The sequence below is a fragment of the Musa acuminata genome, chromosome BXJ1-2 (assembly GCF_036884655.1).
Source record: "Musa acuminata AAA Group cultivar baxijiao chromosome BXJ1-2, Cavendish_Baxijiao_AAA, whole genome shotgun sequence".
Lineage (NCBI taxonomy): Eukaryota > Viridiplantae > Streptophyta > Magnoliopsida > Zingiberales > Musaceae > Musa > Musa acuminata.
In genome coordinates this window covers 25,600,595-25,628,105 of record NC_088328.1, presented here as the reverse complement: position 1 = coordinate 25,628,105, position 27,511 = coordinate 25,600,595, and the positions used below count along the sequence as shown (strand labels likewise).

The 27,511-nt window shown below is 39.0% G+C and overlaps 3 protein-coding genes and 1 pseudogene across 8 annotated transcripts; all 4 read left to right on the top strand.

The window, feature by feature from the left end:
• The first annotated feature begins 225 nt into the window (after window positions 1-225).
• On the top strand, window positions 226-7,680 carry LOC135611894 (mitochondrial import receptor subunit TOM40-1-like; annotated as a pseudogene).
• A 399-nt stretch (window positions 7,681-8,079) lies between these two features.
• LOC135605057 (protein ETHYLENE-INSENSITIVE 3-like 1a) lies at window positions 8,080-13,207 on the top strand. Of its 2 annotated transcripts, none has more exons than XM_065094749.1 (2): window positions 8,080-8,816; window positions 10,904-13,207. In XM_065094749.1, exon 2 carries the CDS (start codon window positions 11,014-11,016, stop codon window positions 12,826-12,828), a length of 1,815 nt encoding a protein of 604 aa, XP_064950821.1. In that variant the 5' UTR covers window positions 8,080-8,816; window positions 10,904-11,013; the 3' UTR covers window positions 12,829-13,207. The 2 variants fall into 2 exon arrangements, with proteins under 2 accessions (XP_064950821.1, XP_064950826.1); XM_065094754.1 differs by having other exon boundaries at window positions 8,081-8,816; window positions 10,950-13,207.
• Window positions 13,208-16,028: 2,821 nt separating this feature from the next.
• Window positions 16,029-25,689, top strand: LOC103975791 (cyclic dof factor 2-like). Of its 4 annotated transcripts, XM_065094739.1 has the most exons (8): window positions 16,038-16,184; window positions 16,389-16,488; window positions 17,658-17,771; window positions 18,411-18,528; window positions 18,655-18,812; window positions 19,100-19,318; window positions 20,267-20,705; window positions 23,714-25,689. In XM_065094739.1, the coding sequence occupies exons 7-8, from the start codon at window positions 20,568-20,570 to the stop codon at window positions 25,076-25,078; spliced, it is 1,503 nt and encodes a 500-aa protein (XP_064950811.1). In that variant the 5' UTR covers window positions 16,038-16,184; window positions 16,389-16,488; window positions 17,658-17,771; window positions 18,411-18,528; window positions 18,655-18,812; window positions 19,100-19,318; window positions 20,267-20,567; the 3' UTR covers window positions 25,079-25,689. The 4 variants fall into 4 exon arrangements, with proteins under 4 accessions (XP_064950797.1, XP_064950793.1, XP_064950811.1 ...); XM_065094721.1 differs by having other exon boundaries at window positions 16,037-16,488; XM_065094731.1 differs by lacking the exon at window positions 17,658-17,771.
• A 621-nt stretch (window positions 25,690-26,310) lies between these two features.
• On the top strand, window positions 26,311-27,497 carry LOC135612917 (actin-depolymerizing factor 1-like). 2 transcript variants are annotated; one of them, XM_065109744.1, is made up of 3 exons: window positions 26,311-26,431; window positions 26,626-26,891; window positions 27,163-27,491. In XM_065109744.1, the coding sequence occupies exons 1-3, from the start codon at window positions 26,429-26,431 to the stop codon at window positions 27,311-27,313; spliced, it is 420 nt and encodes a 139-aa protein (XP_064965816.1). In that variant the 5' UTR covers window positions 26,311-26,428; the 3' UTR covers window positions 27,314-27,491. The 2 variants fall into 2 exon arrangements, with proteins under 2 accessions (XP_064965816.1, XP_064965808.1); XM_065109736.1 differs by lacking the exon at window positions 26,311-26,431 and having other exon boundaries at window positions 26,596-26,891; window positions 27,163-27,497.
• The last annotated feature ends 14 nt before the right edge of the window (window positions 27,498-27,511 follow it).

Here is a 27,511-nt window from a genome sequence, read left to right as displayed (position 1 = left end):
GGATATTTTAACTATAAAAATATTAATATAATTTTTAAAAATATAAAGATCAAAATATAATCAAACGTTTGATTTGCTGACAAATCAAATGGACGGGCATCCGATCGCTCCACGTCCCTGCCGCGGCCTTCTACGTTTCTCGGAATCATGCGTCATCTACTTATACATCGTATGTTATATACTCACTCGTACGTCAGGAACTGAGTAACAATGTTCTTGCTCGAGAGGCACGACGCGCACGGGAACAGCAAGAGAAAACCGTCCTTGAACCTGTCGAGATGCAAACCCCTCCCTCCTTCTCGACACCGCGGTCACACATGACGCAGAGGCAGTGAAAGGGGTTGGGTTCTGATCCAGATTCGATTTCTCCCCGATGCGGTCCTCCGCTAGCCACGCCGCCGCCCCGCCCCCGCTTGCTACTCCCGCCGTCGGCCTGGCGGTGGCCCTCCCACCCAAGCAGGATGAGAGGACCGAGCCCCAGAAGGTCGACTGGTTGAATCTCCCCTGTCCCGTTCCGTTCGAGGAGATCCAGCGAGAGGCGTTGAGTGAGTCTCGACGCGTTTGCTTTTGACACTTGGTTCTTGTTCTTCCCTTTTATGTTATCGTTGTTTTCCTGTAAATAACTCTGTTCTTGATAGCTAAAGAACTTCTTTTTGTTCCTTCTTTAGTTCAAAAATCGGTGAATAAATTGCATGTTCTTTCATCATAAAGCTGCGATCTTAATAAATTCTTTAATTTAAGCGTACGTCGCATCTTAATCTAACAAGTGAATTCTTGAAGTTTACTTCCGCCTTCTTCTAAGATGATAAGATTACTTGTTTTTGTTACCTCAATCTTTGCGGCGATACACATTATTGTTTTGGATACATATCTCGTGCGTTTGATGTGCGTCTGCAAGATGTGTACTCTTTAAATTGCTTAATAATAAGTCCTGAATGTTAATGAAGAAAGGTCAAAGATGTTTTTTATGCTGTTAACATACCATTCTGCAAATATTGACATTGTGATTTGATTATGGTAAATGTGAAAACGAAATTATATGATCATTTAATTAAACTAATGAAAAGTAAATGTGGTATCACACACAATCTCATAAAGAGCATAAATGCTTTTGTATAGGCTGCTACAATCGATGATTGTGTGGTAATTGGCTTTCACTTAGAAACCTATTAGAATAATTAGCTAATGAAATGTATTGCTTTACTAAAGGAAAGAACCTTTCCTAAACATGAATCTAAATGTATATATCAAAAATCATAATTTACAAAAACATATTTTCTTTAATATACCCTATCTTGTATAAGTAGCTAACACAGTAACATTTATCCCACAGATAAACAAGATTGAGTCATATTCTAGGCATCAAAGTATAGGAACATATTAGACATCATTGCCCATTACATCAAAGTTATTTTGTTATAAATGTGATTTATAACATAATATCTAGACCATCTTATCTCTAGGGATTATGCCTCAATGTTATAGATTCACTTTAAATGTATAACAAGTCTGAAGTCTCTATGGAGATTTTTAAATGTATCAACTAGAAACCCAATACTCTTCTTGGAACATATATTTCATGCCTACGGTTTCAGATCCTTGTACAAGGAACCATGTATCAACATATATTTCCATTTAGATGATTTCTCTTCAACTGAAACATTCAAAGTAGACCTTAACAAGAGATTTTTAAACACTTGGATTTTCTGTTAAGAGGATGGGTGTTTTTGAACCACCAGGTTGAGAACAAACTGATCCTAATACTAAAAAAGAAATGTGAAAACAAAAGGCAGGTTTGAAGAGGATTCTGCTAATTCAGTTTCTGAATATATCTGTCCAATGTTTTCTACAGTGTCCTTGAAACCAGAGCTTTTCAAGGGATTGAGGTTTGATTTTACAAAAGGGATAAATCAGAAATTTTCACTCAGCCACAGGTAGTTTAATCAAAATTTGGTGGTTTTTTTTGGTGTTGCAATTGTAATTTTTAACCAAAAGACTTTTCCACAGCGTTTTCATGGGCTCTATGGAAATGGAAGTTCCATCACAGTCTTCTACACAATCAAAGTTCCTACTGCACATTACGAATTTGGCGCCAACTTTCTCGATCCAAAGGTTGGTTGGCTGATTTGTTTGTTTTTTTTGAAGTAGCTACTTGGTGTAAATGTCTCTTTGATGGATACTTATGAGGCAGTTATATAGTTGATACTTGTTGGAAGAGTAATGACTGATGGAAGACTAAATGCACGAGTAAAATGTGATCTGATCGATAACCTCACTTTGAAGATAAATGCTCAGGTGCCTAATGGTTTGAATCATTTAGAGGGAAGTACTTTTTTTTCCCTTTTATTGTCATACTTACTGATCATTTGCTGTATATGCCGTGTTTTGCCAGCTCACAAATGAACCACATTTCTCACAAGGAATGTTTAGCATTGATTACAAGGTCAGTATTTCACAAAATTATCTTAATTCTGAGCATTTTTTTTCTTTTAGTTTTACAAATATTCATGGCTTTACCTTCACAACGTCCTGCATGTACAGGGAACCTATTTTTGTAGTTTTTCAGGTTTTGTGAGTGTGTGTTGGTGAATTGCTTGACAGTTACCATCACATTTTGTTGGTATGGAGGACCCATTTCCTATGTTATTGACATAGTTGCACATACTCGATTGTTTCCCATCAGTTACTATCATCATTTATTGTGTTTCTTGTTTATGCTGTATTTCTTGGTTATACTGTACATTTTTTGTTATACTTAATATGGTTAGAGTTGCTTCATCATGAATGATTATCTTTGACTACACTGGGCAGCACATTGTCCAATAAATTGCTAGAAGTGACAATGTTAGTTTTGCACTAAAATTCTGATCTATGGTGGACATACAAGAAAAGGTTTTGGTTGATGTCCTAAGCCATATTCCATCACCTCATTTGTTCCATTGGAAGCAATGTCTACATGCCAGTGCAATATTTGTGACCCCAGTGAACAGAAATGTTTCATAATTAGCTACCAATTCTATATAGGTTCATTCAGTAAATGAGTTTTCTATGAGAAAATGTTGCATATGCATGTAACCATTGGTAAGACTGCTTCATGTAGTTGATACAAGCTACGTGAAACATCAATATTTGAGTTTTCTTACCTCCAAGTAAGTCAGTAGTTTGAATATCATCTCATCCTTGCTCAATTCTCAGGTGGAATTAGAAGTAACAATGGGGATATACCGATCAGAGACATCAAAGAAAAATTTGTTTGTTTGCATCATTAAAGACCTGCTCAAACAGTTACTTTACTGGAAATGAGAGCTTGGGCTTCCTCTCATTGACATAGAGGCAGGACAGTTTTTTCTATAACCTCTGTTGCTGTCATGATTTGGGTATCATGCCTTTTGTTTTCATGCTGAAAATATATTTCATTCCCACTGTTACAATTGCTCCTTTGAGCAAATTCTAAGTCCGTGGAATGTCTAGATTAGGTGTTCTAACCTTTATAAATTGTCTCCTATTCTGTGTGCTATCCACATCAGAGTTTTGTCCTTTGTTCATTAAGGTGCAATAACTGTGATGATAACATACAGCTTCGGCTCCTCATCACACAACTTCCTATTGCACTTACTTGGCATTCTGACCAAATGCCTTTTTCTGTGACTTCTGCAGAGTGTTTCAACATATCTATCCTTGGGTGGCGAAATCTTTTGGCTTGGTCATCAGAGGAAGTCTGGTATTGGTTTTACTGCTCGGTACAATACAGATAATATGGTAAATTCTCTCTTCTATCTCTCACTCTCTCTCACTGCCCACCACCCTCGTCATTCTTCTCTTCAATAGGATAAGTATGCTGAAGGTTTTGGCAGCATTTATGTTTGTAGTATCTCACTGTTCTGACATTTTTATTTCTTTAGTTTGATTTTCCTGCATTACTTTTTCTACTTTTATTTGTACCAGCTTTCTGAATGTTCCATCGCAAAGTTTGAACATTTAATTGGCATAGCCGACAGTTCCTTTGATGATTTACTTTATGACGAGTCTGTGCCACCAGTGACGTTAACCTATTACCTATTTCTAGACATCTGGCAGCCTGATGGTTGCTTTATTGACTTCCTGTCTTTGTTCACGAATATCTGCATCTTAAGAATCCTCTTCTTTTGGGGTGTAGGATACTACTTCAATCTAAATTTCTCTGGAAGATGTATGAGATCTGGCCTTGATGCTACAGACAATGAAAATGATCTAAAGCATCCCTTCTATTTGTAAAATCAATCTGCTAGTCCAGCACACTATGAAGGTATATTGTAGTCATATGTGGCCTTTGATTGCCCTTTGTACTTTCTTTGGAAAAGTGTTAGACGCTAGTGCTTGGAGGTAATGTCATATATAAGGCTTCACAGGCATCATTAGGCTATGAAACTTCCAAATCAATGTAAGTTTCTTTTTCTCTCTTTTCTGAGGCATGAACTGGTGTGAGGTTCATCTACCCCTATTTGGTTCCTAGGATCCTGAGGGTAGCTACCCTGCTGTTATCTTTTTTGTTTTTTTTAACACTTTCTGATCTGTATATTTACTGCAAAACTGAATCAGTCAGTGCTAATCATAAGCCAAAATCTGGTGTTTACGACCACTTATGAATTTCTTACCACTCGATCTTTGTTTCTTTGGATGATAATCCATAGTAGTTGACAGACTTGGTCTTCAAAATTCTCTTCCATGTCTATGCTGCAGGATGTTCTTTTGGTTCCTTTTTCTCTGCACTTCCATGACTGTGTAATTGGTATCCATTATTCTGAACTTAATTGTTTCATCATCATCTGGTTACTGATATTCTCTAAAATCATTTGTTTGAGATGATAACCGATAAACTAGGCATTGATGAAAAGCATATGAGTGTAAAAATTAGGTACTGTCTAGAGCAAGGTTCGCCGTACCGTACTGTACCGACGTTTCGACTCGAGCTTGGTATGGTACGGTACCAGTGTACCGAACAATTTTATTTTATTTTCATTACTGTAGCACTGTAGCACTGATACAGTATAACACTGTAGCACTATAGTAGTGTTATAGTATAATACTGTAGTACTGTAGCGGTATGGGACGATTCGCGTACCGGTATGCCATCGGACCGGTACGTACCGCCCATACCGAGCGGTACCATTCGGTATTGCATACCTTGGTACTCTAGAGTGATTCGATCGTTGTGGAACCAAATCTTATAATTAAATTGAATCCGTTGAAAAATGGCAGACGATAATAAAAAAAAATCAAAATCCTAGCCTTGTTTTCTTACTTCTATTTATTTCCTTGAGGAAAAGGTAACTAGAATTAGGATTTTCGAGATCCTAATGCCGCAAGTTTTCTGCCTTTTAAATCTTCTATTTTTGGAGAATGGCGACTCATTCCATTTACACTAGAGTGGCAGGACCTATTTTCCAAAAGCCAGCGAGGGGGACGACCCCACTGGCTTGAGTATTGCTTAAGTTTCTATATTACTCATTTTCTCGTCTTTATTAAAATATACTTGATAACTGTACTTTGAAGGTGTTCATTTAGATGTTTCTCAATGTGTTTTATGTTGATTAATGCCAGGTTGACAGCTTATTGAATAATTTATGCAGGTTGCAACAGGGCAAGTTGCAAGCACTGGAATTGTTGCACTTAGCTATCTTCAGAAAGTATCTGAGAAGGTGAGGGATCTCAAAATTCAAAAGGAACTTCTATTCATGCTTTATGTCTGTGCATGCTGTTATAAATCTTATCACTTGCAGGTCTCTCTTGCATCTGATTTCATGTACAATCACTTGACACAAGATGTCACCTCAAGTTTTGGTTATGATTACATTCTTCGACCGGTAAATTTCTCTGTTCTATTATATCTGCTGTTTTCAGGTAATTAATCCAATCATTGCCTTAGATGGGCTTTACTTGGTCCAGTTTATATACTTTTAGTAAATATCTAATATCTGTACCCCAAGAATATATACCATTACACATTATGGTTTCGCAAGTTATGTAATGGCTTTATGTGCAACATGCTGAATTCTGCCTACTAAATTTCCACATGTATGTAAACATTCAATCCATGTTAATGAATGTTCGTGCAGTGTCGCTCGAGGGGAAAACTAGATTCCAACGGTGTTATCGCTGCCTTTTTGGAGGAGCGACTTAATATGGGTGTTACTTTTATTCTTTCCGCAGAGGTGAGTAGAGCGTTTACCATGGATGGCTTCGTACAATACTTAAGTTAATTGTACTCTTTATCTTTATCTAATTTCTAATCATGGTTAATGAGAGGAGACGGATCATTTGAATTTTCTGGATGTTAGCAGAATTATCTGCATCTGAAACCAATGCTTGATTTATCACTATCAATCCCATTCTCTTATGATTGCCGCACTGCAGGTTAATCACCAAAAGAAAGGAATACAAATTTCTCGTGTAATTTCTTCTGGAGATGGAATAACTGGTGATCTGGAACTTTCTTGCCTGGCTGCCTCAGCCTACAATGATCCATGTCTCATAATTTATGGCTGCCAATCTCTCATGTATGCTGAAGCTTCAAAGAAAGAAAGGTACTTTCATATTTGTACTTATATGAGTTGGATTTGAACAAGTTTGATTTTTTCGGTAGCCATTCAGCCATGTGTTTCTCGATCACCATGATTCTTATTCACCGATGCAACGGTATCTGTAACAAGCTTTCCTTGTCACTTCTCTTTTGCAAGAAATATTATGATGAAACATAAATTATGTTAGTGAAAAAGATTAGATATGGAGTGAAAGATATGTGAAAGTGATCAACATCATAATATTTTTTTTCTTTATATGAATTAAATAAGATATAATTTAATACTAAATATATTATAAATAATCTAATAGTTCAGGCTAGTCAGATTAGTGATAGAATACTAAGAAATCACAAGATAAGATTTATATAGAAAAAGGGAAAAAAATATATAAAATAATAGGATTTCAGAGTTCATGCTTTCTAGATTAATCAAAGAATATTAAATATGATATGAAATCTAGAAACTTAGATGAGTTTCAAGAAACCAGGAGAAAAAATAAATCAAAAGAAGAAATATCAAAGAGCATAATATATCTAGATCAGTATATCAGAAGATCATGGCAATCAGAATTAATTATTGAATCTTTCTTTTTCTTTTGTTTTTTTTCTCATCTAACTCATACAAATAATATAAGAATTAAAGATTTGTAATTAATTTTTGTATGTTTCACCACTCAAGTGATGGTTGTTTATAGTTTTATGCTTGAGCTTTTCTATTCTATTAATCACCTTTTATTGTGGTCTGATATTGATTTCATTATCTCGTTGGATGGATATAATATCAAGAATATCAGGTGATATATGAATTTGTCTCATCTGGTGTGTGGTCGAAAATTAACAAAATTCGATATTAATCCTCAGGAACAAAGTTGACCTCAAAAAGTGTGGTTGAAGGGGAAGAGTAACTTAGGACCTCAACCAGAGTTCCCGACGATAATAAACTGCCAAACAGGGTGAACGTGGACACATTTGGATTTGCTTCGCATGCACGTGAGAATCTGATGGGGAATTATCCCTCGATACTCTGTGTTAGATGATATCCTAGCATCTCTGACGATTCATCTTCCAGTTTATGAACTTTGATTGATGCTGGATTTTACTGATAGTTTTACACCTCCTTATATGCTCTTCTCTTTTCAGCCGTTAAATAATGAAGATTTAGGCTTCCTTATATGTTCGAGTAGTAGTAATGTTATGTTTCTTAGTGAAAATAGTTGTTATTTTTAGTTGAATATTTTAATATTTAGAATGCATGTTACGTTTCTAACTTTTTCCTCCAATGGCGAGGCAGGTAGGCGAGCGGGTACATCGTAACCGGGTAGATTTGCATCCTTTTTTTTTTTTTAATTCATAAAACAAATTTTCTTATTTTTATTATTAGAAAAAGGACCGGCCGAAGAGATAAGGATGACGGGGCTTCGTCTAAAATGCGCCGCACGGCGCACGATAGCGACCCACGTGCACGATTGCAGACCCTCTTCGTCATCGCCGGCGCACGACAAACGCGCCACGCTACCGTCCAAGGAGCCGGACGACGGGGAGCCCCGGCGGACGCTACGGTGATCCGGACGTCGCGGGGGAGCGCGGGTTCCGAAGCACCGTTGCACCGTTTAGGACGCGTGCCTTCCCTTCCCCGTTGACCGCTTTTGGCGAAAGTTGGCATTTTTAACCTCTTCACGGAGGTAAAAGTATATAACCAGGTACTTTACGTGGTGATTGGAATTATGGTGCAGGCAAATGGAGTCAATTTATTGCTGATTTATCTCGGGTAGATACGGCTCATGAATCATGTGGGCTAAAGCCTAAAGCCATGCGAAGTTTAGGATGTTGTTGTGTTCTGATGGTCGGTAGGATCCGCCAGTTTGAGGATTTTTGCATGATATTAGTTTTCAGATTTTTGGATCATTATTTTACCATCTAGCCTTTTCCCACGACTGTAGTTGACCCCGCCATACCGGCCAGATAGAGCCAAAGCAGAGGGAGGTAATAATAGAGGTCGCGGCTGCTGCAAGCGAGAGAAGAGACCACCTCCCCCCTCCTGTTACTCTTCTTTCTTTAATCCTTTCTCTCTTTCTCTCTGATTTCCGAGCAACCCTTATCATTTCGTTGTACTCGTCTCCCTTCCTGTCTTTGTTCCCAGCTCTCTGTGAAGGTCGAAGTTTTCTGGGGGATCACCACCCGCGCACCGTCTGGTAGATGCGCAGAAGCGGCACTTGGGGTGGAACCAAACCTTTTAACGTGGACGGAAGATAAAAAGGTGCGATTTTTCCGCTTCCTGTTCTTTAAAGCCCTCTCCTTTTCTGTTTCTGTTGTGGTGAATCTGTGGTTCTTCTCTGCTTGAGTTCGGTGCTCTTCCCAAGTCTCGGATTCATTTGTTTGTTCTTATGTTGCTTCTTGTTGCTTTTCCGGCTTGTTTGAAGCTCTTTGGTGGATCGGCGGTTGGGGTTTTGGAGGGCACTTTCTTTAGCCATTAGCCTTCACTTTTCCCCCCTTCGACTTTCTCTTGTTTTATGGTCTTTATTCTTGCCTGTAAGAAAAAGGATGGATTTTCGGCGGGTTGGCTCTTAACCTTCTGTTGCCGGGGAAATGAAGTCGAGGAAGATTGAACTAGTGTCGGGATCTGCTCTCTCTCTCTCTTGTTTCCTAAATTGTTTCCATAGTCTGTCGTTTAATTGCATGGATTCTGGTTCATTTTCGATCGATAAGCTCCATCTCTCCGTTCTGTGGCTTCTATAAGATCTGATCTTGTCAGAATCTTGTCCGACCGACCTCGGGATGCTTTGTTTTTCCTTCTTTCGTTCGTTATTATCGTTAATTATATTCATATTATGTTGGATTCGATGATTTTAAGATTTCTGGTGACAAATTCAGCTTCTGTTGCACGCTGAAATGAAGAAATTGTTTGGATATTGTGAATCTAAAATCCAACTGGCGCTTTGCCCCTTGGGAAATCTGTTTCTCTCCTTTTATCTTTTAGTATGATATGAGTTACAGTTTAATCCACTTTCTTTGCACCTCTTCTCTTCCGTTCACGTTGGATCTGGTATGGCTGCCGGTTATTAGTGCACACTAAAGAGGTTCTTTGTTTCTTGTTTAAAATCTCAATTTGGTTCAATTTACTGATTGTTGAGCGTGGACCAAATGGAAGTACAGAACATGGATTGCTTAAGGGACAGAGCAGCGTTTTTTCATTTGCTCTTTTGGTTTTGTTTAGGGGGCTTTTGTTTCTGAGTGATTCTTGTTCTTGTTGAATGGTTTGAGAACTTGATTGTTCTTGGTGTTACTTTTACTGTCTGTGTAGATTTTAGGAAAATAATTCAATTAGTCTTTTGAAATTTCATAATATCCTTTCATAATCTGCAAATGATTGTGTCATATCTTTAGGTATCACTATTCTGAAAGAAATGATAAACGTATGCTTTGATTCCATTTGGCTGAAATTTTACTGGGGATGTTGATAATTGTAATGTTGCTTTTCTGTCGGGCAGAAAGTATATATATCATAATTGTTTCATTGTAGCAAACGTGTAAACTTTGGTGACTTTTAACTTTTCTACTTAGGCTGCATCGTGCATTTATGTAAAGAGAGCTGTTTTCCGTTGTCTATAACTTTGCTGCAAATCTTTTTATTATGTTTTATGATGTGCTATGCTAGCTGATGTTGATTATTTGGACCATTTATACTTCTCATTTAAGAGAAATGCAATGGGGATCCATGGAATACACATTTTAGAAGTTCATCTATTCTTGGCAGATGTACAAAGGCAGCCAGTGCAGGTTACCATCAGTCCAGGGTCCAGGGTTAGTTAATATTACATAGATTTGCCTGTAAAGCAAGGAGGTTGTTCTTGACAAACATGACTGTGTGATGTGATTTCTTTCATCCTAAATGTAAAATAGATCTATGTTGACACATGATTTTTTAACACATCCTGTGACTATGGCTTAAAGCAAGGTGATTATTGTAATTTATATATGTGTATGCATGCATTTATATGTTAATAATTGTGTATGTGTATATAAATATGTCTTCTTGTCGAAGACTCAGTTGTTGCACTCCTATTTGTTTGTCTTTTTGGTGATGGACTCGATGTTGCATGCCTGATTTATGTTACTTGTGGAATATGTTTTTACTTGATTTTTCACTTTATATTTAATACATGCATATTGTAATGATGTAAATAGAATGTCTTTTAAAACAGTTCACCATATTTGCATTAATACTTCTTGTTGTATATCTCTTTTGTCATTCATAAAGGATATTCTAGCAAATAATAGTTTTATGGAAGCATGTATGTAATTATCAAATTAGTGATATTCTTAAAGTAATTCCAAACTTTTCAGGCACAGCATCATATGTTTATAAATGCCTGAGTTCTTTGAACTGCAGGCGAACATTGAATCTATTCTATAATCAGGGAATATAGATTCTCTTTCTTGTGCTCCTTGTAACTATGGGGGGGCTATTAGTTGAAGACATGGTGTATCCTGGTGGCCCAAATTACGTGCAAAATTTCACCTCCAGTGATGACAGGAAAGACCATTATGGTGGCTTCTATCAGCATCAGATGGGTGAATGCATGATGGGAGTGGGAGATCTGGTTGACCTGCCACCAGAAAAAATTGCTGAGGCTGCTGATGAAGAGAGCGATGAGGATATTGACATAGAAGAACTTGAACGACGTATGTGGAGGGACCGGATGCGACTGAAGCGCTTAAAGGAACAGCATCAGAACAAAAACAAGGAGCAGGGTGATGCGTCTAAGCAATATCAATCCCTCGAACAGGCCCGCCGGAAGAAGATGTCTCGGGCACAGGACGGAATTCTCAAGTACATGCTGAAAATGATGGAGGTCTGCAATGCTCAGGGCTTTGTCTATGGTATAATTCCAGAGAAAGGCAAACCTGTCAGTGGTGCTTCTGATAATCTCAGGGGTTGGTGGAAAGAAAAGGTCAGGTTTGATCGTAATGGACCTGTTGCTATAGCCAAGTACCAGGCTGATAATGTGATCCCTGGTTGTAGCAGTGATTTCAGCTCTGGAACTGCAAGTCCTCATTCATTGCACGAACTTCAGGACACAACATTGGGTTCCCTCCTGTCAGCTCTTATGCAGCACTGTGATCCACCACAGCGGCGGTTTCCCCTTGAGAAAGGAATCCCACCACCATGGTGGCCTACTGGGAGAGAGGAGTGGTGGCCTCAGCTAGCCATTCCAAGCGAACAAGGTCTGCCTCCATACAAGAAGCCACACGATCTGAAGAAGGCTTGGAAGGTCAGCGTCTTGACAGCTGTAATCAAGCATATGTCTCCTGACATTGAGAAGATCCGCAGGCTTGTTAGGCAGTCCAAATGCCTTCAAGACAAGATGACTGCCAAGGAGAGCGCAACTTGGCTTGCTGTTGTTAAGCAGGAAGAGGACATGTTCATGAAGCTGCATCCAGATGCATGCCTACCCCCATCCTCCGGGGGTGGTGTCATGGGAGACTTCTCCTTCAACAGCAACAGCAGCGAGTACAATGTTGAAGGTGTTGATGAAAGCAAAAGTGAGGATGTGGATTATAAGCTGGATGCTGACAGCAATGCTTTTAACTTTGGAGCTTGTTATGGGAATGGGAAATTCATTAGATCTCCAATGAAGGAAGAGACTGACATGGAAATCATTCAGAAGAGAACTGCTGCGGAGTCTGAACTGGTGATAAACCAGCGGGTCTATACCTGTGATAATGTGGTATGCCCACACAATGATATCTGTCATGGATTTCCTGATAGGAATGCGAGAAACAGTCACCAATACTTCTGTAAGTATCAGAAAACTCATCCTTCAGGTATTGGGATGACGAACAACAGCTTCCACGTGACCAAGAACAAGCCTTCAATTATGCCTTTGCCATTGAATAGTCAGCCAAATCCAGTTAATATCTCTGACTTGGGTATTCCTTCTGATGGGCAAAAATCAATTGATGTGCTAATGAACTTCTATGATAACAATATAAATGGTGGCAAGAACATGGACTTGGGAGGTGTGACCATGTTGGAAGAAGTTGGTGATCTCTTTGAAGAAGTTACCAGCTTCGTGGAGCAAGCACAGTACAGGCAGGAGAGCATAGTGCCATTTGAGCAAGAATTTAATAACCAGCCTCTCGAGGTGAGTGGGGACTTCAGTATAGGGTCTGGCTTTAGCATGCCTGTAATGAATTCCTCAGATGCTATGCATGGGAGGATTGAGCATTCTTTGCAGAACCAAGATGGATTCAATTGGTTCTACTGAAAGGAATGGATACGAACTCAGGTTAGATGATTCAGGAGGGTGCTGAATCATGTGTCAAAATGATGAGATCATTTCAGCAACAGTGGAATAGATCTTTGGGTGAAGGTGATCTTCTTGTATGATATATGCAGTCTTCCTTTTCTTTTATCATGTCACAAATATTAGTATGCAGAGTGTGCTCCCAAGATAATTCTTGTGAGATGCTCCAGTGTAGCATTACATAAGAGACTTGGTTAGGACTTGGAAGTATAAAGTGTGGGGTTTGTATTAGTTTTAGTTACCAATGGATGAGTGCTTTCATCCAATCTACTTAATAGATATCTGCTGTTTAGACACTCTTATGTTTGTACTTGCAATATGATTTTGCATTGTTCAGATATCTGTGGCTTATTTAGCTTGTGTATTGTTATTTGAACTTTTGGTTTTCTTCGTATCAGCTTCAGAAATTTCTGTTATTTTTACTATAGGCAGTGACTGAATATTTGTTTTGTTGAGGTGGAAATAGTGCAGTGAAATATCCTGATGCTATCTAGACTTCTACCTGTATGCCATTTATCTATCAGCTTGCAACTGTTAGTTTTTCTATTCACCTATTCTCCTTTATTATCTGTTTCTTCAAGATTATTGCCTATGTAACATCAGCAAATTCCCATTTGGCTTACATGTGTCTTGATGCAGCACCTTCACCCGATGCTTAGAAAATATCCTTTTCCTTGATATTCAACTCTTGATTGTCTGTAGTTGAGAAAATTTTGGATGAGGCATCGTCTGTTTCTTGGAGATTATTATGTATGTAACATCAGCAAATTCCTGTTTGGCTTATGAACTTGGCAGCTTCTATATATCCTTGTCTTCATACACAATACCTTCATCCTATGCTTAGAAAATTTATTTTTCCTTGTGATGTTCAACTCTTGATTGTCTGTAGTTGAGAAAATCTTGAATGAGTTATTGAATCTGTGATCTATTTCAATTCATGACCTGTCACATCTTGCCATCTATCTAGTGCCTTATCACTTGAATTTTTGCAAGGACAATTTAGGGTGCTAAAACTACCAAAGACTTGCCAACCATCATATTGGGTTGCTATTTCCTGGTTACAGTTTCCTAACTCACCTTTTCTGGATGCTTTCTATCTCATCCCACTTATCCACTTGTGATTCTTCACATGCTTGTAGTTGAAAGCCAAAAAGTCTTTGATTCAAGATAGGGACTTTATCCACACCATAGTCGCATGCTAGGAAAAGTTGCATGTGATGATATACAAAAGGCTGGTAATCATTAAGAGGAACATAGTGGTACATCAATTATGTAAGAGGGATTTTTGGTGAAGGTGATGAAGAAGCTCTCCCAGCATTCAAGTTGAATGTATGGTTGTGTAGTGGCGACCTCACTAGTAATTCATAGAGTTCAAAACATAGGTTACACAAGGCTGATGAACTCAGAAATGGCTACTAATCAGATTGTTCTGGTCATCAGCAGGTATCAAGGAGCACATATAGGGAAGAAGGTGTCCTTTGGGTGTTCAGAAATGATAAATCACTTGATTGGGGGACTGAATTGTGGTCCATTGTCAGATCAAAAGATAACTTGACTGAGCCACAAAGGGACAGAGCAAGATGTTACTTTTGGGACTTTGCTTGAATGGTCAAACTGGCATAAAGATCATGTGCCTAATTGTATTGGTGATATGCTTCACACAATGTCAGTGTGTTCTTCATACTTTGAAGAATAATAATGCATGTCGTCTGTGCTTCAGGTTGGTGATAATTCCTTGTTAAGAAAATAGTGGTAGCTTCCTTCAACAAAAACACACCATTTTGAAATATTTGAGAAAAATATCTCCATGCAAACCTACATGGAATAAACAAAGAGGTTCCCAAAAGAAAACATTATTGTTAGTGGCAATGACACACACAAAGCAATCTCATGGTTCAAAGGATGTTGACCCTTCGGATACCTTACATGCCTCCAGCTTCCTATGATAACAACTCTATCACCACTTCCTCCTCAACTACATAGATTTCTCTATCATTAGTGCTGCAGCACAAGCCCCTTTCTGCATACCTGGACCTACTGCTGCTCTCTATCAATGTTGGTTCAGCTCATGATGACTAGGGACTTCATATTATTGTCTGCAAATGATTCGAGGAACACTTTTTCTTCTTTCTAACCAGTCTGGAATTGAGATCATTCAACATCAGCAACTAGGTTTCAACTAATGTCTCATTTCTGAACAGATCTGGTCTCAGCCTGCACGATATTTCTGTGCTTGATATCATAAAGCTTCACAAGCAACCAGTTGTTAGGCTTGCAAGCTCAAGATTCTTTTCACTCTATGATAGACACCTTCTGCCTACCAAAGCGGAAGATATGATTGAAGACCACAAGTACTTGCATCAACAATATGCAATAGAAGCTTGTTTATCTTTTCTAGCCAGAGTCTTTTCATCTCTCTCTCAATTATTTTTCCATGGCAGTGAGGAGTTTGCTGCAGGAAAGAAAGGAACAGTATTGGAAGCACTCACTGATCATGTCAAGATGAGGATCTGCAACAGTATAGGAAGAAGACTGCAGCTCCTGCAGCTCTCTCTGCACATGATAAATAGCTCACAACCCTGTTCTTTCTTCCCATTAAGTATCATATTTTAGCCAGATCCTAAACACAGTCCAAGACATTTATCTGCAATGCTTTACCATCTACAGCTGACCAAATAAAGTTGATTTCGTTCTTTGTTCTGATGACTAACCAAACATATCAAACGATTCTTAGAGAAATTGATCTGCAGTCTCCCAATTATTCACATCAAACATCTATAAATATTTACCTACACATCCAAAACATATACATATATATGTTCTCGACATGCTCTAAGAGATAATAGATGTGATTTTGCCTCGGTTTCTGAATGCACAGCACTGGAGTTCTTGACATGCTTTAAGATACGTGTGGACAATATGTTCCGATCGGAGGGATATAAACCGACCACGAGGACTGGTCTGCGGAGTCGGTTGACTCGTTTCCCTCACAATGGACCGGACCGTTCGAGTCAGTCGTTGATTCGGACCCGACCCGGCTGCCTTCTACAAATGCCCTCGTCATCCGGAGCACGTGGCATCCACGCGGATGGGCTCCACCGATCTCCTACGGGTGAACTGCGAGGTGACGTCACCCCTGACGGTTTTTCAAGAACCGGTGGTAGTCGTCTGATGGGCAATCTTCAAGAGAAACTCCTCGCCGCCCATGCGCCTCTCGAATGCCCTCAGGATACTCCGATCGGGCTACTGCCGCGGCGCCGGATCCATGTCGAGGATTCGGGCTCTCCTTCGATCGTCAATCGACGCCATAAAGTTAGGTAATGTCGTCGTATTCATCGGAGAAGTCCAGCCTTGAATGGGAAATAGGCTTCTACAAAATCTTTATTCGATCTTGGTTTTGCTTTGGTCCTTGGATCTTGGAATCTTTATCGATTGCTGTGGTGGGACTGGGAGGGTCAAGATTCTGCTTTGGGGTAGATGATGAAGGGAAGAAGGTGCTGATGGTTCGTCAGTTCTTGCAGTGTAGAAACTTCTAGCTTTTTGAAATGGCCAAGTATTGATTCAAGAAAGAATAAATACGTCTCCAATCGAAGGGAATTGGGTCAGTAATACTGCAAGAAGGTGCGCATTCGTAAGAAAGCTTTCACATTGTCTATGTTTTTGCCCCTACTGGAAAACCTAATCCATGATTCCCACATCTTATGTACGTCGAAATATAGGTCCTTTTGCCATCAACAAGTCCAAATTATTCAATGTCGTTGTCGTATCCTCATTGTTCCACATCTAGCAAGATGTCTTTTTCAAGAATAAAGTTATGGGCCAAAGTGACGATGCATCACAAGGGACAACAAATCCTCGTCCCAAGAAAATCGTAGTTGAGTGGCTGACAGAAAATATCCAGCAATTGAGGATATCACTGTCTCCTGTAATATGACTTCTTTCAAGTGTATTTTTATTGCCTAACTAGCATTGCACGAAAGGATCACGATTATGAATTTCTGAAGTCATCACTGCAGATCCATATATTATAAGTTGATTGACCACAGGGTGATGCATTTTTGTGTGTCACTATATTGTAACATGCATGTCTGGTGAGAGTTAAAACAACGTTTAAAATTGGTTGGAATCAAGTAGAACCGTGGACAATGAGCGAGAAAAAAAGTAGAAAGACAATTTGGTAAACACTACTATGTTGCAGAGCCTTCCTGTTGATTCTAAGTGGCATTTGGTTGACCATGAATGATTGAACTCAAAGATGTCAGTTTCCAGAATTAATACTTTCTAAAATGACTTTTAAATTATGCTATTTGCTTTGAAGTTAATATCCACTAGACAGATGTCCAAAGAAATTATAGGAACTTTTATGAAACACTACCTACCAACACATTTTCATATCATGGGAAGTTTTGCAATATGCATTGGTTGTTGTAAGCATGCATACAATTATCAGAAATTAGATCTGCTTCTTGCCTGCTTCATTTGTTTTGAACTCGTTAGACTTATACTGTTCTGATGCAGACATGATAGTATAAAATAAATCTGCTCACATGTGCATCTTATTATATTGTCATGACTTAATGACATGAAATTGTTTAATGATCTTAATGCTACTATTAATTGAAAATAAAATTAAATCCTTTGCAATAATTTTTTGATGGCAATTTAAGATAAATAATGAAGAGAAATTTTAGCTGCTTCCAAATTGTTTAACAAGGTTTATTGAAAAAGGGGATACAGTAAATTGAAATTGGTTGAGGGCTTTTCTTTTTCTTTTTAATGTTAATTTACAGCCCTGGCATGGAATGTAGATCATCCAATGGCTCCAAGTGAAATATTTGTGTTCAACTTTAATTCAAAGGAGGAGTTGAAGAGGTGGCACTTGTACTCTGATTCAGTTTATGGAGGTTGTATTAATTCTTCAATTTGTTCTTATCTAAACTTAGTAAATGTTTTCATTGTTTTGAAGAATTTTGAAGTGTCGTTCCTAATTGGTGGTGTCTTGTAAGACAGTCAAGTGTAGCTTAGGGTAATATATCGGCTGTCCATAATGGAATCTTGTGTTTAATTTTGGTTAGAAGTCGGATCACGTGACAGAATTTCAACATTTGTATCACAGTATAAGATAGATGGCTAATTTCTGTGATTTTACAACTTGTACATGCCTATTCTTTTTTCCTGAAGCATGCTGCTCCATGGTTATTAATCAATGCAGGATCCATGATATTGTACTACACAGAATAAGATTTTACCTTTAAAATTTTTGGCTTTAATTTAATAATAAGTATTGAAGGTTTGCTTCTAATGGTGGGAGACATGTAAATTTAATCTTTCTTTCTGGACCAAAACTGATTGTAGGCATAGGTTGTCAGTCAGTGTACTCATGTTCTTCAGGCTGAAGATATCACTGAACTGCATCATTCTATTATTCTACACTGACCGACACTCAGATCGAGTTACAAGAATATGATCATTATTCTATTATTTGAACACAGGATTCTTTAGTTTCAATTTGAGCACAGAATCAGCTTTTTTTTTTTTTGCAGTGATAATTGCATACAAAGTTATACACTGAGAACTGGGTCAATTCACCAGAGCAGCAGGAAGACAACTCATGGCAAGCTTTTTGTCTTCATTCCCAAGGATCACTGGCATATTGTGAAGGCAAGTTTCCTTCTGTCAATGTTGTTATTATGATGTTGACTAAACAGTCAAACCTGATCTCGGTATTACAAGCTTGCAAATCCCTCTAGATCGATATTTACTGACGTGGAAAGGCAATGTTATCAGCACAATGTTAGAATGAATCGTCATCGCCATGTCTCTTCCTGTCAATGCTGAAGGTGGTGTTCCTGGTGCTAAATCTGGACCTGGAGATTTCAGACTGGAACTCGATTGGATCAAGGCACCGAGGACCCAGCGTTTTATCTACAACCCCGTTTGTATTTGTAAGTGTTCAGCTTCGGGGTGCTAATAACATAGGCCCTTTGAAAATTATTTTTCTAGTATAAATTGCAAATTAACCTTTTAATGTATACGTTATTGATATATCACTTTTTCCCTGGAGAACATCGTATGCTATCTTTCCCGTTAATTTACGATCTTTGTTGGAAGACGTGCTATATCTTTATGGAAATGTTGTCTAGTTTTGAACTGTATCTTTTGTGTGCTCTTCTTTGATCATAACAGACAGGTTTAGATGGTGTTCTAAAACTGATGAGATTGTGTTATGTAGGACTTGATAAGGAGATCCATGGAGCCTGCATAGAGAAATCAAGTTACACTGCCGGAGAACCATTTTCTTTAAGATCTTCCACCTCTGGTGGAGAGCTGATCTCCACATTGTCGAGAACAAGAGAAGCAGAACGGAAAGGATAAAAAGAGCGGTGGGAAGTCTCCATGGAGCCGGATCCTTTCTTGTCATCCCATGGGTGGAAGCCATGCGATGGACATGGTATTGTGGATTTCTTCCTTAGCTGTGTCACATTGTCACTTATGAAAGGAAAAAGCTAGTTAAACTAATAAATTGAACCTCTCATCACACAAGATATCCTAAAAGTCAGATGACCCAAAAGTCTCTCGCGAAGGATAAGTTGTTAGTTGGTGTAATCGTAGGTTAAGTTTATAGGGTGATTTTTTAAAAGAAAATATTCATATTTTAGGTATTTTTCAATCAGTATTTTTATTTTCGTTTTTTTTCTAAATAATGATCCTAATTTAAAAGTATTTAAATTATCCCTTAAAAAAATTTCGTTAAATTTTTTTTGTTTATTTTATTTTATTTATCAATTTTAGATTGTTACAGTATTTTTGTTGGTTCATCTACAATATTTTTTTTCAATAGTATTTACAGTATTTTTACTGCAATGATCAAAATATTATAATAAATTAATTTTTTTATTTGGATGATGTTGTTCCTAAGTTATTATAAATATCTATTTAGATATGATATATAAAATAATTTATAATATGTTTTGATTTTATTTTGGTTCATTATTAATATTTATTTCTCTTCCAATTCTAATTATGATATTTGGATTTGATCGTTCGCTTCATCTCCTCCAAAAACATTTATAGATATTTAATTCTATCCACCAAGAAAACATATATTTTCTTTTCTTTGTTCGTGTTTAGTATTAATATATTTATCATAATTAAAAAAAATAAAAAAATTATAGATTCAACAATCATCCTTCCTCCCCAGTCATTCTTATGATTTAAAATTATTTTTTTGAAGGATAGTATCAATCCTAACCTCTCAAAAAATATTTCTGCTCACAGTTTTACTAATGCTGTAAGATTTTATGTTCCATCTCGAATTAAGGAGTTAATTGTTCTTACGAAGACTTCTCGGATTCCTCGATAATTGTTAATAACGTTCTCCTTTTTTTCTAATTAAAAGAAAAAAGACCGTCGAGAGAGGTCGTCGTCGGGCTTTCGACCGGCTGTTTTTGGCGGGTTCCGGATGACGTCACCCACCGCGATCCCCAGCCACGAGAATTCGGGGCTCAGAATGCTCTCCTCGCCGACTCTGACGCCCGCCTGGCGCCCCGGTCACCGGCGCCTCCCGGTTCCCCGCCCCCCCCCCCCCCCCCCCCCCGCGAAGGAATCTTGCTCTTGTTTTCTCGTATAGCGCGAGGACGACGTGCGATTCGCTTTCCTCTTGGAATCGTTGGGAGCCGCTATCGAACGGCGCAGACGACATGTCCGATGCCAAGGACCCGGCGATCATGCTCTTCGGCACCACCATCCCCGCGGCGCCCGCCGCTCCGGATGGGGAAGAGGCCGAGGTCGAGGAGGCGGACGCGGAGACCGTCGTGTTACCGGCGGAGGGCCAGGAGGTGAGATGAGAAGCCACCCCATCCTCTCTCTGTTCTTGATTGTCCCTTCTTGTTTCTTTAGGGTTGCATCTAAAGATCTGGTTGTGGGTGGGAGAAAGATGGGTTGGTTCGTTTTCTCCTTTTCCTTGCTCTTTTCTGCCTCTAATTTCTTTCTTGATTCCTGGTTGTAATTTCTCCTTTCCGTTCGATTTTATGTGGCGTTTTTCTTGATAGGGTGATTGCTGGGAGGAATTTATGACTCGGTCGGTTCTAGTTCTTTCGCGTTTTCTCGAGTGAGCTATTTGATGAAACATGATAACCATCGAGGATCTTGCGTCTCGTTAGACCAGAATTACTTGGTTTAGCGACCTTTAATGTGGTTGAGCTTTCTAATGTGTTCATTCACACAACTTTTGCGCGTTGAGTGCTTATGCTAGCTAGTCCTTGATTTTTTGGACAAATATTAATCTTATTCTTTATGAGGAACGTACAGATTTGATTCTGTTTTGTTCTTGTGAACATTGTTTTCCTGTTTTCCTTCAATTCTTCGCAAGAGTGAAAGAAATCCTGTTTGTTGTGGTTCTTGTGATTTGTCTCTTACTTGGAGGTATCTTGCAGCTTTGTTTACACCGGAGGATCATGATTCATGAATGAAAGTAGAAAACATGATGCTTTCTTGAACTTTTCTATTTGTAGAAAAGTTTAAGTGATTTGGGTTATGTCCTGCTTATGATGTTACATCTGCTGCACCCAAAATTTAAGTGTGCTTTTGGCTGAATGTCTTCTATGAGAATAAGGCATATTTTCGTCCAACTATTGATGAGACAATGGTAACGAAAAAGAAAAAGAGCATGAGACTGCGACAAAATACACTGTCACTTGAAAAAGTGTTTATTTCAGTCTCTCAGAGCAAGGATGATTTTTTGCTTTAAGGAGAAGCCATCTATTCTATGTTTTTGGTAGGAGGATCTACTTGGCTGATATTTACAGTTGTGCACAAGTGGGTGGCAATGTTTTAGTTTCATTAACCACAACCTTCTGGAAAATTTGGCATGTTAGTTTCGTTAATCATTTTCACTGGAAATACTTGATAGTAGGTGGGTAAAGTTTTGACTCCCATGTACAATATTTAGAGTTTGTTGATTTTCTTTGTGTTACTTGTTGAGTTCCATTTGTTTGAGTATCTTTTGCGTATTAACTATCTCTTAGCTTTTGACTGATTGAGACTGAAATGACCAAAATGTTCATACACACCAACTGAAATGACCAACATCCTATCACGGACAAAGTTCTAAACATGATGTTTGATGTAATACTTGTGTATATTCGTGTCTTTCTGTTTGTTCATGCTTTGCATAGTATGTAGAGGAACGGTTGAAGGCTTAACAACCTCATTTTAGTTGGGTTTGGTGGCCTTCTTAGGCTTGTAAATAAATGTTGTATCATGTGGACACTTGTGAGAGATATTCGGTCTGTAGTGGATCATTTTGACCCTTTGTTATGCAATCGTTCAGAGCTTGTAAAGTTTGTTTGTAATTTGCATTGTTTATGAGGTGTTTTCGAAAATGTTTGCTTGTGGATCCCAAGTGAGACGCTTTCTCTAATCCGTTTTCTCTTTTGTAGGTCCTAAGGGACCATGGGAGGTTTCGGGGAGGCTAACCTTTGCGGACGGACACGCAAGGGTGCCGCACGACTTAGGCAAAACCAGCTAAGTCCGTGATAATCCGGTTTTAGCTGAGCTTTTGTAGAATTTTTTTTTCCTATAAGAATAGTCTGTTTATCAAGGAATTTTCTTCCATCTACCCCCCTTGACTTTGTTTCTAGGGCCAAAGAAAGATGATGATATAATAAAAAGTCTGTTTATGAGGAGTAAATGTATTTCGCCCATTTCCTGAACATTGAACCTGCTTGATTAAAAACTTGGTTACATGAGGAAGGAGATCATAACCTATAGCGAAATCAGATATCTACAGATCACTTATGCTTAATTACCATTTCTTGTTTCCTTGATATTTAACAAATACGTCAAAGATAGTTGTGTGGAAGATCTAAAGCCGCATACAACTCAGAAAATGTCTGCAGAAAGAGTTAGAAAAACCTTTTATGCAGAGTTGTCTAGCTAACTTTTAGTATCTGATGTCTTGTATTTTTTTTGCCAGAGAAAACACAGGGAGGGTCTTAGCTATGTAGTTTTAGGGACAACATATTTGTGCTTAAGATTTTTTGAGATAACTTTTAGTATTGTACACGCCCTGTTGAGATAGCAGTTTAAGTGGATCCAAATAATTCAGGTGTGCTATGTTAGCATGTAGCATTTAATGACTTTATATGACACAAGATTGATATCCTACTTTATGAAGGGGGTCCCTACTAAGAAGAATGGCCAGAATTGTCAGTCAGGAATAGATGGAGGAAGAGAGAAAAGTATTGAATTTTTTAAATTCATTTCATCTAGTTAAAAGAGGAAACTAATTGTAGTTTGCATTCATGTAGTGAAAAAAAATCTAAAATTGCAAGGAAAGAGAATATAGAAAGAAGCTGGGATGTACAACAGATTATGTATAATCTCCCGATTATGTGGGGTTGTTCTCATGAATCTTTTCCTTTCATTTAGCTCTTTTGAAGGCAATACCTTTAGGCAAACTAAGAGTCATCAAGTCTCTTTTTATTATGGTTTCTTATAAAGTGTTCTCAGATCTTGCTCTACCTTTTGCATCACTAATCTTAATCAACTCACCTTGTCTATCAGGTGCATTCGTAAGTCTCCTTTGGATATGTTCGTACCATTTAAAATGAATCTCCCTTATCTTATTCGTTGACCACAAATTAACGTATATGTGTGTATTAGTTGAATTTCTTTGTACAAATATGGTTCTGAAACATCTCATTTGTGTTTTATTAGGGGTAAGCTTTTGTTGTTTGGACTCTTTATTTCATCATAGTTTTAGATATTGATGCAGTCACTGAAATATGCCACTGAACTTATTCTACAGGATAATTATTTATATTATTTTGATATTATGTTTCAGGATGCATCTAAAGAAGTAACAAATGTGGACGTCAATGATATTTCAGCTGCAGCACCTGATGAAGAGGATGAAGGTTCACCAATTAGTTCATCTAGTTTGACCAGTAGCAATGAAGAAGACGGTAAAACATCCATTGCAGATGAAAAGAAAGCAGTAAAAAATACAGTGGAAGACACCAAGACTGAGGTTGATTGCTCTGGACCAGAAAAGGTCCTCAAGAAGCCGGATAAAATTCTACCATGTCCTCGCTGTAATAGTATGGGCACCAAATTCTGCTATTATAACAACTATAATGTTAATCAGCCTAGACACTTCTGCAAGAATTGTCAGAGATATTGGACTGCTGGAGGAACAATGAGGAATGTCCCTTTTGGTGCTGGTAGGCGCAAGAGGAAGCATTTGGCATCACAAGGTCATAACTTAGTTACTCCATCAAATGGATTACAATCTGCTCAACTAGAGACTCTTGACTTGACTCATCAGCGAGCTCTCCCATGTGTGCCTGCAACCCCTTCACAACCTCTGATTGGAAATGGGACCATCCATAAATTTGGTCAAGAAGTCCCTCTCTGTGAGCCCATGGCCACTGTGCTCAATATCAGAAAGCAAGGCGGACATGCTGATTCTGGCTCCACAATATGTCAAGAAAGCAGGGAGGAACCTTCCCGTGCATCTTCTGCAGCAGCCTCCAATATTTTGGAAAATGGATCTGCTGAAAATGCAATTCACAAGCAGCAAAGTGGCATGCATGTTTACTGTAATGGTCTTGCACCTCTGACTCAGTTGCAGTGTTATCCTGAGTCCTCCTGGTCTTACCCATGGAGACCAGCTTGGAGCAATGTTGCTGCCATGGAAGCTGGTAGATGTTCATCTGAATATCCTTGTAGACCAGGGAATGGCTATCCAAATCCGATTCCATCGAGTCCCAGAGCAATGATGGCGGCAACACTTCCTTTCTTTCTCATGCCAACTCCATTTTGGGGCTTCACCACTTGGTCCAATGGAACGTGGAATATACCATGGGTTGGATCTAATAGTGGATTCAAATCCTCATCATCTTCTTCAAGCGGTAGTGGTTGTTCAGGAAATGACTCTCCGATGTTGGGTAAGCATTCTAGAGGTGCTACTTTACAGAGTGAGGAGAAGATGGAGAAGTCTATATGGGTTCCTAAGACTCTTAGGATAGATGATCCCGAGGAGGCTGCAAAGAGTTCAATATGGGCTGCCCTAGGTATCAGGCCTGGTATAGGAGGTGTCTTCCAGTCCAAGGCTGAAAACAAGGCGCATAAGTCGGATGCTGCACATGTATTGCATGCAAATCCTGCTGCATTATCCCGATCTCTCTCCTTTCAGGAAAATACATAAAGGGTGTGATCAGAAGTTCTGAGGGAGGTTTTGTTATCATGGATACAATTTGTGAAGGTCAGTACACAGACAGGATTTGTGAACAGCATTGACTTGTATCTAGTAATCAGGATCATGAGATCTGAAACGAAGCTGACCGCAAAAGTTGCCTGTGCTTCTCATGAAGCCATCAGAGGGAAGGACCAGGATTGTCAACATCATCTAAGACTGTTCAGTAATCCGTGTTGTAAATACGAGAAAAAGGTATTTGTCTCTAAATTTCTACTCCAAAGAAAGTTTATCATCTCCTCCGCCGTGACTGGTTTAGCGAACCAACAAAGAAAGATTCAGGTCATAAATGTTGAACAAAAAGAATGGCTTCGGAACTCAAGTACTGAATCTTGAAACCATATCCTTCTAGTAGGGAGGCGAAAATGTACTTGTGTTTTCGTATGGTTCTTGGTTTTTTTTTTTCTTCTTCCATTTTTTGTCTTTTAAGGCTCACTTTGAAGTTTGTATGAATATAGCAATATCGGATGTCTGGTTCATCTTTGTTGTCCTACAGAGTCTACTTCTTTCACGAATGTAATGAATGGTTTACCGAAGACGTTTAAGTTGTTCTTCAGTTATCATATTCTTGTGGGTTCCAAGTTTTATGTGCACTGTGCATGCAGTGTCCCAACCGAACATACTGCTTATATTGTGTGTTAAAAGTTGGAAATGTGAATGTTAATGTTCTTCACCGATCAAACCACAGGACTGGGGTCTTATGAAATTATTTTCCTCTTATTTCTCGAGGAGTTGGTGAATAGCTATTAAACCTGTATTCCCACTGGAAGAAGAAGTCTGATTTCACTTCAAGCAGCTGCATCCAGTAATTGTTTTTTGGGGACTGCAATTTCACCAACTTCATCATCTATCATATAATGTCATTTTTCATTTGTTGCAGTGTCGTTCATTGGGCATTATTATTATAAATCGTGACATGCATCACAGCTCATGGAATGCCGTATCAACAATATCATGTCGGAAAAATCTGAACTTGTTACGTGGTAAGATTGTGCACATCAATTCTTAGATTATATACGAATGTGTACATTATATATGTATAGTGTGTGCGAAAGGTTTGGTCAAAGGCCAAATTACTCATCGGCCACCGCCGTGGACGTGGCAGCATGCAAGTGCTTTGCGGATGGTCTTCGAACTCTCTCCTCTCCCACCTTTCCCTCCTCCCTCCACAGCCATCTATTTCTCCTCATTCCAAGGATCATTTATTCTTCTCTCTCCCTCTTTCTCCTGTACTCACTCCTTTTCTCCTTCCTCTTCCTCACTATCCCCTGGGGCTGGCTCATCCCTCATCGGCAGGACACCATGGTGAGCCTATCTTCCTTCATCTGCCTCTCTCCTTCTTCATACTCCGAATGCATTCGTATAACCTCTCGTGAGAGCATTAACATTAATGAATGCTTTGCTTGTACTGATGAAGTCGAGTAGAACGTGTATCGAGAATTACCAACCGTTGTTTCTTGTACCGATGACTGATCACGATCTCAATGTGCATTGCCAAGGCGAATTCGGCGTCGGGAATGGCGGTGAGCGATGAGTGCAAGCTCAAGTTCTTGGAACTCAAGGCCAAGAGGAACTTCCGGTTCATCGTCTTCAAGATCGAGGAGAAGATACAGCAGGTGAAGGTGGAGAGGCTCGGCCAGCCTGGGGAGAGCTACGACGACTTGACGGCATCCCTGCCGGACGACGATTGCCGCTACGCCGTCTTCGACTTCGACTTCATCACCGACGAGAACTGCCAAAAGAGCAAGATCTTCTTCATTTCCTGGTAGGCAGAATGATCCACAAGACATGGCCGGATGTTGTGCGGGGTGTGTGTGTGGGTGTGTGTTTGGCACATCGAGCACATAACTGCCATAGATTTCCGGCAAAAGCATAGTCATTAGAATTCAGGACAACTGGTGATCCTTTTCCGCGAACCAGCAACAGAATAAACGCGAGTAGAATCACAAAAAACCATGCAATTTGCATGATATACGGAGTCAACTCATAAGCAATTAATTACAAGCGTGTTTATGCCATTTTTTTGCTGTAAGCAGGTCTCCTGATACCTCGAGGGTGAGGAACAAGATGCTGTATGCCAGTTCCAAGGACAGATTCAAGAGGGAGCTTGATGGCATTCAAGTGGAGCTACAGGCAACCGATCCCAGTGAGATGAGCATCGACATCATAAAAGGAAGAGCTCTATAAATCTGCCACAATCGAATTGTTGGTCAATCATTTGTGATGTGATGAGATCGGGTGCTATTAACCATGTTAAAGAATGTGGTACTGTGTTGCCTTCCCTCACTTTCTTCATCGAGTTTCCATATCATGAATGCAGCTTTCTCTCGTCTCTGAAGCCATTTATATTTGTAATTTAACTAAACAATTCAGAGACCACACCAA

What these genes read in the sequence shown, in the direction of transcription:
- LOC135605057 (XM_065094749.1), top strand. Translation starts at nt 11,014, where the DNA reads ATGGGGGGGCTATTAGTTGAAGACATGGTGTATCCTGGTGGCCCAAAT.
- LOC103975791 (XM_065094725.1), top strand. Translation starts at nt 20,568, where the DNA reads ATGTCCGATGCCAAGGACCCGGCGATCATGCTCTTCGGCACCACCATC. An exon ending in TACCGGCGGAGGGCCAGGAG is followed by an intron (nt 20,706 to 23,713) that starts GTGAGATGAGAA and finishes ATTATGTTTCAG; the next exon opens with GATGCATCTAAAGAAGTAAC.
- LOC135612917 (XM_065109736.1), top strand. Translation starts at nt 26,611, where the DNA reads ATGTGCATTGCCAAGGCGAATTCGGCGTCGGGAATGGCGGTGAGCGAT. An exon ending in AAGATCTTCTTCATTTCCTG is followed by an intron (nt 26,892 to 27,162) that starts GTAGGCAGAATG and finishes TGCTGTAAGCAG; the next exon opens with GTCTCCTGATACCTCGAGGG.